Source organism: Tripterygium wilfordii, chromosome 12 (genome assembly GCF_013401445.1).
Source record: "Tripterygium wilfordii isolate XIE 37 chromosome 12, ASM1340144v1, whole genome shotgun sequence".
Lineage (NCBI taxonomy): Eukaryota > Viridiplantae > Streptophyta > Magnoliopsida > Celastrales > Celastraceae > Tripterygium > Tripterygium wilfordii.
In genome coordinates this window covers 10,792,816-10,806,855 of record NC_052243.1, presented here as the reverse complement: position 1 = coordinate 10,806,855, position 14,040 = coordinate 10,792,816, and the positions used below count along the sequence as shown (strand labels likewise).

The 14,040-nt window shown below is 37.2% G+C and overlaps 2 protein-coding genes across 2 annotated transcripts; both read left to right on the top strand.

Annotated features, from left to right (window-relative positions):
* Window positions 1–7,134: 7,134 nt before the first annotated feature.
* LOC120011283 (protein NODULATION SIGNALING PATHWAY 2-like) lies at window positions 7,135–8,853 on the top strand. Its single transcript, XM_038862361.1, has one exon. The coding sequence runs from the start codon at window positions 7,190–7,192 to the stop codon at window positions 8,606–8,608; it is 1,419 nt and encodes a 472-aa protein (XP_038718289.1). The 5' UTR covers window positions 7,135–7,189; the 3' UTR covers window positions 8,609–8,853.
* Window positions 8,854–10,161: 1,308 nt separating this feature from the next.
* On the top strand, window positions 10,162–12,549 carry LOC120011385 (probable N-succinyldiaminopimelate aminotransferase DapC). Its single transcript, XM_038862491.1, has 2 exons — window positions 10,162–10,447; window positions 11,141–12,549. Exons 1-2 carry the CDS (start codon window positions 10,202–10,204, stop codon window positions 12,290–12,292), a joined length of 1,398 nt encoding a protein of 465 aa, XP_038718419.1. The 5' UTR covers window positions 10,162–10,201; the 3' UTR covers window positions 12,293–12,549.
* Window positions 12,550–14,040: the final 1,491 nt, after the last annotated feature.

The following is a 14,040-nucleotide window of genomic DNA, read 5'->3' as shown; positions in this document are numbered from 1 at the left end:
TCTATCATCTCTTCGCACCCTATCTTTTTTTGCTAAGTGGTTTTGGCCTTTGCTCAAGCATACATGTAAGAATTCTTTTAAAAATATTTCGTTGTCTTATCTGTTTCTAACAAGGACTGGACAGGTACATTTGCTCAACCAGGGTTGGATGGCCATCAAGTACTTCAGCAACATTCTTTGTCAGTGAAAACAAAAGGACAACTGTGGATGAGTTTATTAGCATGGTGCTGCAAAAATACAAGTACTCTTGGTAATGTCTTAACTTATTTTTCTCTGTCTTTGCCCCCTCTTGTTTACACACTGCATCATTTTCAATATTAATGGGAATAATTTTGGTATAGAACTAATTAGGAAGTTTCGCTCTTGAAGCCAAATTACAAAGCTTAAGTCAAGCGCTTCTGGCCTATGTCTGACTATAATTTCCTATATGACATAAACATACTTCCAAATATTACTTTCATTGTCACTGTAATTTTAACATTCTTTGAGAGGGCACAGGCAGCAAGTCAGGTGAATGATTTAGCTGTCAAATCACCAGAAAGACTGTATAATTAGAAAGATTTTTTAAAAAAAAGGACAACATATGTAAAAAGAACTTTTGAAGATTATGTAAAGAAAATCCATTAAGGGAAGGTAGAACATCTCAAAACATTGAAGCCCCGGTTATACTTGCTGCAGTCGATGTGTTACTGCTCCATGTGAAGCAATGATTGTATGATTGCACAGTTAACCTTGTTTAGGCTTTGGGTTATTGATTAGGCACTCTGTCGTCCTAAACAAATCTTTCCCTCTTAAGATTTGGTGCCTGGAAATAGATTTATGGTCGCGTAACCAAATCTTTGATATTCGATTCCCTAACTGGTTGTTTATATATTTAACTTGAATTAAAACCAAAAGAGATGGAACTCTGTCAGAGAAGAATGCTTATTCAGCCTGAAAAGTACAAAAAGAAACACTTTAAACTATTTTTATGCACAATGCAAGTCAAACAAAGACATTGAGAAAAACAAAGCTGTACGGTACTGGAATGTCCTCTTCAACTTTTTTGCAGTACTGCTACAAAAACAAAGCTGTAGTTGCACTGATTTTCTGGTTAGTCATACAGGACCCTTGTAATGAATCATCCCTTCATTTTGATTTCTTAACAAATGCATGGTCTGGAATTAGAATAACTTTTGAGCTGTGTATAATAATTGATTTAATCAGTATTAGGTTGTAGTCATATCATATAGAGATTATATCTCTGTTAGGTTGTCTAATTTGTACCTTCAGTGACTGAAATTTGGAGGTGAAATTTCTGGATATCTTTTAAGTGATAGGAGGTAGATCTTATTTAAATTGATGGCATGATGAAAATTGAAAAATAATTTCATTTCAAACTAAGTATATACCAGTGAATATATCTAGTGACCCCACTTTTTTTATTGTAGGTGTAGACAAATTAATGAGGTTGCCAACATTTCTTTATAGAAAAGATCCAATTACAGAGTGGCTTTGACAAGGATTAAGATTTAAGAATGTTTGACACTGTTGATTTTATCACCACTGATGGACAAAGATGTGCAATGAGTTCTAGATCGATAGGGACTGTGCAAGAGACAGGTTGCCATTTGATTGCATTTGGCATCAATCGATCAACCGTTATTGTTCCACCAATGCAGGTTGGAATCTGATGATACATTCCGACCTTCTGCGTTGAAGTTAGTGGGAGGGCAAGCCTTGATGATCAACTGCACGTTGAACCTTCCTCATTTTAACTATCGGGCACCCGATTTGATCATTTCATTTTTATATGGGGAAAAGACCTCAAGCCCGAGATTGGTTACTCTAGTTGAAGAGGAGGTTTTGTGAGCCGGTTCATGGACTCATTGCACCATGACTCTTGCCTTTTATGACTCGCTGGAGGCTGGATTCCCAATCCCATTGCAAGACCAAGTTCGAGCCGGCTCACCAGATTTACCAGACCGGTGGCGTGGAATGATGCTCTTGGCAGGAATGGTTGTGGAGTGTTGGCTACAAGCCAGCAACCACAATCTTTGCCAATCATTGTCAAACAAAGCTTTTGTTGGGGTTGTTCAATGAGGGATATAGGGTGGAAGGGTTGGCTAACAATAGGCTTGTTCTAGGTTGGAAATCCCTGAACTTTTTCTCAGCTATACCTGAGAATCCGACCACTAAATAGCTTTCTTTCCCAACATTATGTTCTTTTGTTGTTTGGCTTTAGTTTCTTTCTTATTTTCTTAGCCACTGTTACTATGCATATATATACACTTGGTAAAGTCTGTATTTTTCAGATACATAACATATTCGGACGCAACACCATTTTTGCTCAGATATGTCCTTTTGGGTCTCCATTTAGCTGCTCGGGCCTCAATTAACATGCACTGATGCAAGTAATAACGCAACAGCAATCACAGAGTGATTGAATTTGGATTTGGATTGAAAATAAGCCAATAGACCAACTTATGTTTAAAAATGCACAAAATGTGAAAAGCTCGTCTATGGATAGAATTGAGCATTCTTAAAGGATCAAAGTGGACCGTTGTACTCTATTTAGTGTTCTTAGAAGTCTAACATGCTAGTTTAGCCTTCGTGCAAGGTTACGTTTAAGTCTGTGATTCACTATACAATCTGTGATTCACTGTAAGAAGTCAAAGAGGTGGACTTTTTATAGATATTTAGCAGTCTTAAATTTCTCCTCTTCTTCAATAGGTGGATTTCGTGGTTGCTAATTGAGTGGACAGTTCTTGCGGATTTGCTGTCGCAGGTTTACATGGTACCTAGTTTGAATTCTGATTTTTCTGGTATTTTGAATGCAGTTATCCGACAACTACTAGCAGCTTGTAATGGATGAGTATTGGTTCAGTTCATGTCACTATTACAAAAAAAAATAGTCAGGTATACCTGAACTGAATGTATCTTCTTTCACATTTTCCTGCTGCTACAGAATTTGTTGCACAGATTTGCCGGTTGTACAATGTGCAGTGCTCTTGTACTAGGTCATATGCAATCAGACCATTTGATTATTTTTTAAGTTTGGTATGGTTTTATAAACACCCATTTCACGTGTGTATTTTTATCTTAACTTGTGAGCTGTCTACAGTTGATTCAATTAGTTCATTGAATTCATTGTACTTGTCTGATATTAGTTTATGTTCCAAGTGCTCAAATTTGGACCCAAAAAATTGTTTTAATTGCAAGTTCTAGCTAGGGTTTCCCAGTTAAAACTATTAATTTTAATGTAGGGACTCTTAATTCTTTTCATAAGAAGAACCATATTATCTCATCTCACAATACGCATATTCGAGTGAATATATCTATTAATTAAAGCCAGTTTTTTTTATTATTATATCTATAGTAGCCACAAACTCATGAGGTATACAACAAATTTATAAAAATATGTTTTCTTTTTCCAGAAAATAACAAATTATAGAGTGCTTTTGTCTATGATTGTTAAATACGTTTCAGAAAATAAATAAAAAAAAGTTTAACGATGTTGCTTTCCTAACCATCTATATAGTGATGTGTCCATGGAAGTTATATACGTGTATATATAGGCAGTGATGTCATTGTTTGAGAATCAAAGTAATAATGTTATTTTAAATTTTAAATTAATTAAGTTGCCTTGAATGCATCACCAGGGGTATTAAGATGGTGATTTAATTGATTTGAGAATAGGCAATTTGGAGAAATATTTGATATATAAAACAAATAGGGAACAGTAAATTATTTTTGCTCACTTTGTGATGGGTGTATCATAAATCCACACCTTCATCAACAATATTGTCCGTTTTGAGTTATTAAATTCACATGGATGCGAGCTACTATGGGTGACAGTCGAAACTCATTAGGCTTAAGAAAAGGCTTTGTTGTTAAGTAAAGGGTGGACTTGGTCATATATACCATTCGGTTGGGACTTACCAACCAATGTGATATATTGTTCTTAGCAGGGAGTTCTCTCTTTTAATTTGGAAGAACTAGGCATACTAGTCGCTGCAAACTTCATGTTCTTTTCCTACTTCAATTTTCAAGTAGAGTTGTTTTAGTTTTAATTTTTCTTTTAAAATTAAGAGAGGTTGCATTATAGGATTCATATTAGAGTTCTCTAAAGTCATATTGGTTGCTAAAATAGAGAGACTAAATGGTACAGATTTGAACAAAAATACATGCATCAAAATCTCTTAACAATTAGCTAAAGTAGAGACAATTATGTAGTTGTAGAGCATATATACCCTATATATGAAGTCCTAAGAGGAGGTCCTAAAAATTAAGACCTTATTTTAGAACCTCATTTTAAAAATCTCATAAGAAAATTCATATATATATATATATATATTTGAAGATGCATATTGTACAAATCTCATATAACATTATAATATGAGACCTTATAGTCACATGTTTGTCACAAATTTGTAACATTATAATATGAAATTTGTACAATAAAGGTGTAAATTAATCAATCATAGGAAGCTAGTTCAAAAGTTGTGCTACTTTCCCTGATGAGGAATAATTGACCTGCAAATCAGAGCAAGTAGACTAGTCGTAGTTGCAGGTGGAAAATATGGAAGAGGACATTCATGGTCCCTGACTGCTTTTGTTTTACTTAGTGTCTTTGTTTGACTAATCTTGTCCCTAAACATTGTTTAAAGTGCTACTTTTTAGTAGTTTAATTAGGGTTTCAGTGAGTGAGAATGATTGTCTGTCTACTAGGGTTCCAAAAGTATCACTCAAATATAATTAATCTTAATCATGCAAACCAGGAATCGAATACAAAGTATTGATTCGTTCATATATATATATATATATATATATTTCGAGGAACCATTCTCCTGATGGGAAGTGTTAATCCGATTGAATGAACAAACATAAATCATAAATATATTGGGTCCGTTCGGCTTCGTTAATCCTTGATAATTTCACTTAACTTAATGGTACTTAGACTCAAGAAAAGACCTCTTAGTATGGTAGCGACTTGAATTTCCTTATATATCACATGGTTGGAACATCTCAAACTGATGTGGGATAGTTTGACACATATGAGCACTTTCCGATCAAATCTCTCCAACAATTAGATGATATTGGACAGTAGCCTCACTAATATCTATCATAATTTGTTTAAAGACTACTACTATCTTCCCAACCGAAGGGAGAGCTTGATATAGGACTAGTTTATTAAGTTTGCTTTATTTACAATAAAATCAATTAGTAGGTCCAAATTCGACAAAATTCGAGTGGTTGAAGTGAAATGACGAGCTGAGCAAAATTAGGGCCTTTGGCATGTAACCCTACCTTAGTTTTGCGAAATTTCCTCGTTTATGGCCTTAAATGGGTCATTTTATATTTTAGGGACATTATCATAATTTAATGCTTTTGCGTTTTTCATCGTTTTAGATTTCTAGCTGACCTTAATGGTCATCATCTCTCATTCTAAGAAATATATTAAAATCCTAGAGTGTTTTCCTCTCATTTTCTGGTGGATTTCAATTTGTCTGTGTGATTAAACGTTGATTTAATCTTTCTTTATTATTTCTGCCTACATCAGATCTCACAAAAAGTTGACGCTCCTTATGAGTTGTTCTCTTAGATGCAATGTGCGGCCTTGGTTGGATAACCTAGATTCTCCTATTTGCAAGATATGCATCAAAAGGGCCGCACTCCCTGTGAGTTGTATTCCCCGCGTGTAAGAGTGTATAGTGATCAATATTTCGGGTGTATTTTTGTGATGGATTGAATGTTTGTATCCACTCTAACTATTTTGTTATTAATAAATTAAAATGCTAGCTTTATCAATAATAATAATGAATTAATTTTTTTTAAAAAAAACTGAGCTTTCAGTAACTCAGTTTGATGATTTCTACGCTGATTTGGTAGGTCATTCTCAATTCTCATGCGCATTTCCACAAACACATTTAGTCATGCGACTTTTGCGGTCATGCACCGCCACTCTTTTTGAATTCAATATTCCAATAGTAATGCTAGGTAGTCCATATAGTGATAACCCAAATCTTTTAAATGAAATTTTAAAACGTTTTAACTCTTAAAATACATGTTAGATTTTTAAAAAAAATTACGTATTCAGAATCAGCGCAAAAAACTATTTCTAAAAAGATCCATTGTCGATAAGTTTTTTATCGGGTAAATCTTAATTCCATTATTTTTTTCAATGAAATTTCTTAATTCCATTGTTTTTTTTTCCATGGAATTTTAACAAACAATGAATTCAGAACTAAAACAATGAATTATAGACTGTGATTTAAAAAACAATAGATTCTATATTAAAACAATAAATTTTGGACAATGAATTCTGAGATAAAATAGTGGAAATAAAACACTATTCTATTTCATTGATTAAATCAATGGAATAAACCTGGTGAGCTCCCATGGGCTATTAAACTGATGGGCTACATGCCATTTTTGATATTCCTTCCATATCACTTTCCTTTTTATTTCGACATGTGGAGTAATTTTCTAAACATTAATGGCGTTGGAGTCCAAACAAATATGCTACACATTGCCCATCAGACTCACGGGTATGAAATCACCAACATTTTGAGATCAAAATGATTTATTTTATTTTCTAAAAAAAATATAAAAATTTTAGACCATCAAATATAAGTTCAAAAATTCCATTTGATCGCGATAAATATTATTTTGTTTCAAACAAATAATTTATGGATTTCTTAGATTGAATACTACATATTTATGAATTTTTAAAAAATATTTTGAGCCCTAAAATGACTAGGGCATGTGGAAGCTAGTGAGCCACCCATCCCAAAGTATGAAGCCGAAAACGGAAGGGCATATCAAAAATCCACACCCTCATACAATACTATCCGTTAGAAAAATATCTTGAAACATGTAGGGAGTGGGTTTTGTCAATATAAACCACTCAATTAGTGGTGTCCCAACCGATGTGGGATAATATGTTCCTAACAGGGCATCAATGTAAAAATACCACTCTAGCTTCTGTATTTAAAATCCAAACAAACCTTAGCAGTCCATCAAAACTTAATAAAAGCTTTGAATCCAGTCATTCCCTACCGAGTCGACACTGTCTCTTACTCGAGCTCTTTCTTCGCCTCTGCTAAAACTATCTGTTTCTTAATATATATATATATATATATATATATATATATATATATATATATATATACACCACATCACACACACGGCTGCTCCACCATGAGCTATGGCTATGGCCATTGATGAAACCTGTGGGCTCCAATTTTCCGGCCATACCACAACTATTCCCACCAGTTCCACAGAAACCGATTACGATATTCATCGTAATTGGAACAACTGGCCGCCGGTCCTCGATTGGGAGAATTTATCGTGTGATCACCACAATGATTTTAACATGATCGACCATGGAGGATTTATGAATCTGGAAAGCCAAGAGACTTGCGACTCTGTGTCCACAGACACGATGTTTCTCGACGACGAGGATACGAAGGGGCTGAGGCTGGTCCATCTGTTGATGGCAGCGGCGGAGGCGCTGACCGGAGTTAACGAGAGTCATGAACTCGCTCGTGTGATATTGGTTCGGCTCAAGGAGTTGGTTTCCCCAAATGATGGATCCAACATGGAGAGACTCGCGGCGTATTTTACCGATGCCCTGCAAGGTTTGCTAGAAGGCGCCCATGGTAAGCACTCGATATCGAATGGGACCTACAACAATCATCAGACGGACATGATCGCGGCGTTTCAGCTCCTGCAAGACATGTCTCCTTGTATCAAATTTGGGCACTTCACTGCAAATCAGGCGATCATGGAATCTGTGGCCCAAGATAGACGGGTCCACATAGTGGACTATGATATCATGGAGGGGATCCAATGGGCCTCGTTCATGCAAGGCTTTGTGTCCAGGAAAGACGGCCCACCAGGCCCACACCTTAGGATTACTGCAATAACAAGAACCGGGAACGGCCGTAGATCAATGGGGACTGTCCAAGAAACGGGTCGCCGATTGATTTCTTTTGCAGCGTCAATTGGTCTGTCATTTTCGTTTCACCAATGTAGGTTGAACTCCGACGAGACATTCCTACCGTCTGCTTTGAAATTAATTAAAGGAGAAGCTTTGATAATCAATTGCATGCTTCACCTCCCTCATTCCAATTACCAGGTACCCGATTCGATTATTTCATTTTTATCCGGAGCAAAGACCCTAAGCCCGAGACTGGTGACCCTAGTTGAAGAGGTTGCGGGGTCGATCGGTGACGGAGGTTTTTTGGGCCGGTTCATGGACTCATTGCATCACTACTCGGCCTTATATGATTCTCTAGAGGACGGATTCCCAATGCAAGCCCGAGCCCGAGCCCTTGTCGAAAAAGTTTTCTTAGGGCCCAGGATAGCCAGGTCGTTGGCCCGGATATACCGGACCCGTGGAGAGGATGAAGGTTGTTCTTGGTGGGAAAGGTTGGGGAATGTTGGGTTTAACCCAGTAAACATAAGCTTTGCAAATGGTTGTCAAGCGAAGCTTTTGTTGGGCTTATTCAATGATGGATATAAGGTGGAGGAATTGGGCAATGGTAGGCTCGTTTTGGGGTGGAAATCCAGGCAGTTGCTCTCAGCTTCAATATGGACTTCCCGCTCTGAGCCTAAATTGTAACATAGCTTCGGCCCACTGGGCCTCGTTTTGCAGTTGGCCTCTTTGGGAATCTTATACCTTCCTTGATTTCTCAATCATCTAGGTAGGTGTGTTATGTACTTATGTGAACCAAACATGTCAGTTCCAAGTTTTGGTAATTGTTTATAAGCTTAGTGGGGCTGATACATGTTTGAGCTTTCTGTAATATGAAGATTAGCAAAAAATAGAGGATGTTTTAACTTTTGAGTTTAACTGAAAAAATTATGTTCTCAATGACAATTGACAAGATGGTACCAATGAAGCGTACATATTTAAATAAGTTTTTTAAATAGTAATCGAGTTAAGTGGGCTAAATCTTGGGTCGTCAAAAAAGTTCGCACCACGCAGGCGACATATGAGACTGGGTCGAAACTAATACGGATGAAATGGGATTCCTAACCTTTACCCACCCTAGTAGAAATCGAATCTGAGTTGGCTGGAAGACTAACCAGTTAGTCTGTCACTTAGATAAGAGCTTGTTCCTGGGCAATTCCAACTTAAATACTTGAGCGAATAAGCAGTAATAGTGGTAGTTTAGCGTAATATATTATTATCTTGACAAGTTATAGAATATTATTTGAATTGACCATCGATTTCTCTAAGAAATTTGATGATGAGAGCATGTTCCCATTCGAGGAGCGCAATGGAAATCGGCCTTTGAGGGTTCGTGTCCGACTCAGGGATGTGGTAAAAGAAGCGCAGCAGTTAAATTTGAAAGTATCCGTGAGCTTCATATTTACCTAAAGTTCGCTCCAAGAAATATAGGTATCCCTATCTCTCATGTCAATCCCATGAGTCTCTTATCCATTTTCATTCGACTATAAGGGCGGCGAGCAAGTTGGTCCATATCTCTATGTAAAGGTAAGGGGTAAAGTACAGATAGGTCAATAATAGATATGAATGTTTGCAATTAAATCATCGAGAGAAACTTTTTCAATTAGGTCACTGAATGGCCCAAATTTATACAATTAAAATATTTCAGTTGGAAAACTTTTTCAACGAGGATTAAGTCACTGAATGTTTCAAATTTATACAATTAAATTACTTCGGGTTACCTTGTTAAGGAAACACTGGGTTATCGGGTCCCACGTTATCCGGTAACACTAACAAGCCCAGTCCAATGGAGTTTTGACCCTAAAAGGTGTAAAATAATTAAATTAAATTAAATTTATTATCATATATATTATATAGTATTAAAACAAAAATATTAATTTAGTTTATTATCTTATTGGGTTATTGGGTGACCCGATAACCTGATAATATGTAAAAACCTAATCTGGGACCCAGCCCTATTAACTTTTTAACAGGCCGGGTGAAACCCGGTCCGATAAAATTATTTTTAGACCCGGGTCGGTCCGGGTTTAAACACCCGGTTACCCTTAGGAAATACTACCACTGAAGTCTGGGCCTTGCGAAAAACATTTGCCTAAGCAAGTGGGCCTCTCATAGTAGATGGGCCTTGTACCTGGAAAGGCAATTGGATCTAAAACTGCGCGTGTAACTTGCCTTGCTTTCTTAACTCTGTTTTCTACTTTTCTTGGCTGCGAAATCCCTAAAACTGTACGGTGTGGTGCGATGCAGACTCAATGTACCTGGACAGATTCTCGGATGCTTGGACCTTTCAGCTTTAAAGCCTCCACATTCTTTGCTTTTTCGAAGCAGCTACCTACCACAAGCAGCGATCGTCTTTGGACCAGAGGTTGCAGCAGTAGAATTGCCAATTACCCTTCCTTTATGGCTGCTCTCTCTACTGATTCGACCGAGAAACATGCCGTTTTGAGCCACAACGATTCCGTCCAGAAGCCTCAGCAACCCTTGCAGGTATTCTTTTGAGCTTCAAAAACATGCCGTTTTCCTGCTTCTTCGATCATTCTTTTGGAATTGCTATGTAAATTTAGGTTTTTGTATGCTTTTTCTAGCGCAAAACTTTGCATTTCAGCTGCCTAATCTTTTGTTTTATCCCTCTTGTTTTGCCGTTGAATTATCTACCAATTTACGGCTTCAATTTTGTTTATCACTGTTGATTGCTGTTAGATTCCATTACCTTACCTTACCTGTGATATGGGTTAGTTATGCTGGGTTGTTGGCTATCATGCATTATTTTCATCAAAGTTCTTTTTTATATTCATTGTTCTCATGGATAGTACTATTGAACAATGGTGGTCATTGTGTAAATTGGTTGTGTTTCTATCTAAAATCTGTGTTATTACGCGATCTATAATGCTAATGTCCTTCTGCTATTGTATCTTGAATTTAGGATTCTCACTTCACCTACTAGTTTTTATTTTCTTTGCCCTCATTAGTCATTTTTCTTGCTTGCAAATTTATTTAGTCAAATGCAATGAGTCTCTCATGAGTTTCCTTTCTTAATTCAGTTCCCTATATGGAGTAATAGTATTGGGTATGTTGATATGTTATCTGATTTCTCCTCTTTTGAACTAATTCATAGTTTATGCGCTATTTTTCTCAGAATCAAGTTTGCTTCATTCATAACTATTGACTTATGTTTGTCAGGTCGCAAAGCGCTTGGAGAAGTTCAAAACGACAATCTTCACCCAAATGAGTTCACTTGCAATCAAACATGGAGCAATAAACCTTGGCCAGGGCTTCCCCAACTTTGACGGGCCAGAGTTTGTTAAAGAAGCTGCAATTCAAGCCATTAAGGATGGGAAGAACCAATATGCTCGTGGATATGGAGTTCCAGAGTTGAACTCTACCATTGCTGCAAGGTTCAAGAAAGATGCAGGACTTGTGGTGGACCCAGAGAAGGAAGTTACTGTTACCTCTGGCTGCACCGAAGCTATTGCTGCAACGATATTGGGCTTGATAAATCCTGGCGATGAGGTTATTCTCTTTGCTCCTTTTTATGATTCATATGAAGCTACTCTCTCAATGGCGGGTGCCAAGATAAAGGGCGTCACATTGCGCCCTCCAGATTTCGCTCTACCCATCAATGAGCTTAAGTCTGCAATTACGAAGAATACGCGTGCTGTACTAATAAACACTCCACATAACCCAACTGGAAAGATGTTCACTAGGGAAGAACTCAACACAATTGCATCTCTTTGCATTGAGAATGATGTGCTGGTTTTTTCTGATGAGGTTTATGATAAGTTGGCTTTCGAGATGGAGCACATTTCTATTGCCTCGCTTCCTGGAATGTATGAACGTACGGTGACAATGAATTCTTTGGGGAAGACATTTTCTTTAACTGGGTGGAAGATTGGGTGGGCAATAGCTCCTTCACACCTAACATGGGGAGTGCGGCAAGCACATGCGTTTCTCACCTTTGCTACCTCCACACCAATGCAGTGGGCAGCTGCGACAGCCCTTAATGCTCCAGACTCTTACTACACCGAGCTAAAGAGGGATTATACGGCAAAGAAGGAAATACTTGTGGAAGGCTTGAAGGCAGTTGGTTTCAAGGTATTCCCATCTAGTGGGACTTATTTTGTGGTAGTAGATCACACTCCTTTTGGGTTGGAAAATGACATTGCCTTCTGTGAGTACCTGATCAAGGAAGTTGGGGTGGTAGCAATTCCAACCAGCGTATTTTACTTGAACCCGGAAGAGGGAAAGAATTTGGTTCGATTCACCTTCTGCAAAGATGAGATAACCCTGAGGACTGCAGTTGAGAGGATGAAGGAGAAGCTGAGGAGAAGATAATTAAACTGTAGAATTATGGTGGTTATTAACTACTGTATGTCCTGAGATGAAAACATTGAATTTGCAACATTCTGCATGCTTGATCAAGGTAATTTTTTAAGTAAACATAGACTAGATTTGCTTAAATTAGCATGAACTAAAGCCTAAAGGTAAATCTTTTTGCATTGTGGTATGTGCAACCATTTATTGAGCATTGCAGTAAAGCTAAAACCTTTATTGAGTATTTGAATTGTTACACTGATTGGAATTTGAGTTCATTGTCAGTTTGTCACTGCTCAGGCCTTTGATCCTAGAATTTGACTTGTTTGCACACACAGTGAGCATATCAATTTGATAAGGTCCTCGGAGGAGCCAATAATCATAAAATGCTCCTAGTCATTTTTTGTCCTCATTATATGTATTCAGACAAGTGTTTTGTTTGAAAACAATTATTTGAGAGCTTGTTGTCTTAGTATATCACCATATATATAATTATATATATCCTTATATGTATGCCACAGAGGATTGTTATCTTAAAAAGCAAAGTTCGATGATTACGACCACTAACTGGCGCATGTCCTAGTCTTTAGTCTTCAGCTTCTGGAAGTGTATCTGCTGCATCACATAATTACTAATAGCGACTGTCATTCAATGAGAATTAGATCAGAATCTAGAAAATGGATTGAGCGGGCTTGGTCAGTGGTCGAACAAGGAATTTATAAGAGGCGCCAAATGATTGATGGGGTTCGGAGGCAACGCCTCACGGGAATAAGTAAATATCTATATGGAATGAGCTTATGAATTAGGATTTTAGGATTAAATCTACTATGAAATAGGTTTAGTTTTAATTTTTGAGGGTTTTGGCTTGAGTGATCGACTCTTAAGTTAAAATATAGTTATCTATAAAAAACTATTTTTTTTAAAAAAAAAATGGTGGGGCTTGAACCTACTTCAATACACAAAGATCCCCCACTGTATTAGATTAACAAATTGACTACATTTAGCTTTCAAGTAGATTATCAGATCTAACCTGAGAGAGAGGAGTTCTCCTTTGCAAACTTAAAATGTGTTTCACTTTTTAAAGGTGTGGATGCGTATAGAAGAATTCATATATATATATATATATATATATATATATTCAGAAACAACTTGTGTCCTGCTTTTTTGGACAATATTGTATGAAAAGTATATTTTTAACAATAATGACATTCATTAAGAATAACCTTAGTCTTCATCCGGCCAATTGCTTTGCATTCAACAGTGACGGAGGCGGAAGGCGCTCTTTTTGCGGTGACGGCTGCTAAAGAGTTTCCCCTTATCACGGAAAAGCAATAAAAAAAGCTCACTCGCCATGACAAGGGCCCCCTGGGGATTAAATATATTTGGTTGAAAGGTGATTCTTTGAGTGTTGTTAGGGATCTTCTCTCTGATGAAGAGCTTCTCGCAGTTTGGAGTGGGATTATCATGGAAATAAAAAGAAAAACCTCCAATGTTTTGGGACTTGCAAAATTTCTCATGTTAGACGTTCGGACAATGCGGCAGCCCATTGTATGGCACAGGTGACGCTGCAGTTAGAGGCACAGAGAAGTTGGTTTGAGGAGGGTCCAGAGTGTTTGATGGAGGTGATTAAACAAGACAATGAGAGCTTAACTGTCTAGTGTTTTTTGGTTGGGCGGCGTTAGACATTTTTCATGTTTTAATTCGAAGACTATTGTCTTTGTACTGTGTGGTGTAAGTTCCATTGTTCTGACTTACAGCTTATTCTGAAT

Bases quoted from the DNA above. Each gene is read 5' to 3' on its own strand.
- LOC120011385 (XM_038862491.1), top strand. From the start codon at position 10,202: ATGCAGACTCAATGTACCTGGACAGATTCTCGGATGCTTGGACCTTTC. The intron at 10,448-11,140 runs GTATTCTTTTGA...TATGTTTGTCAG, and splicing joins AGCCTCAGCAACCCTTGCAG to GTCGCAAAGCGCTTGGAGAA.
- LOC120011283 (XM_038862361.1), top strand. From the start codon at position 7,190: ATGGCTATGGCCATTGATGAAACCTGTGGGCTCCAATTTTCCGGCCAT.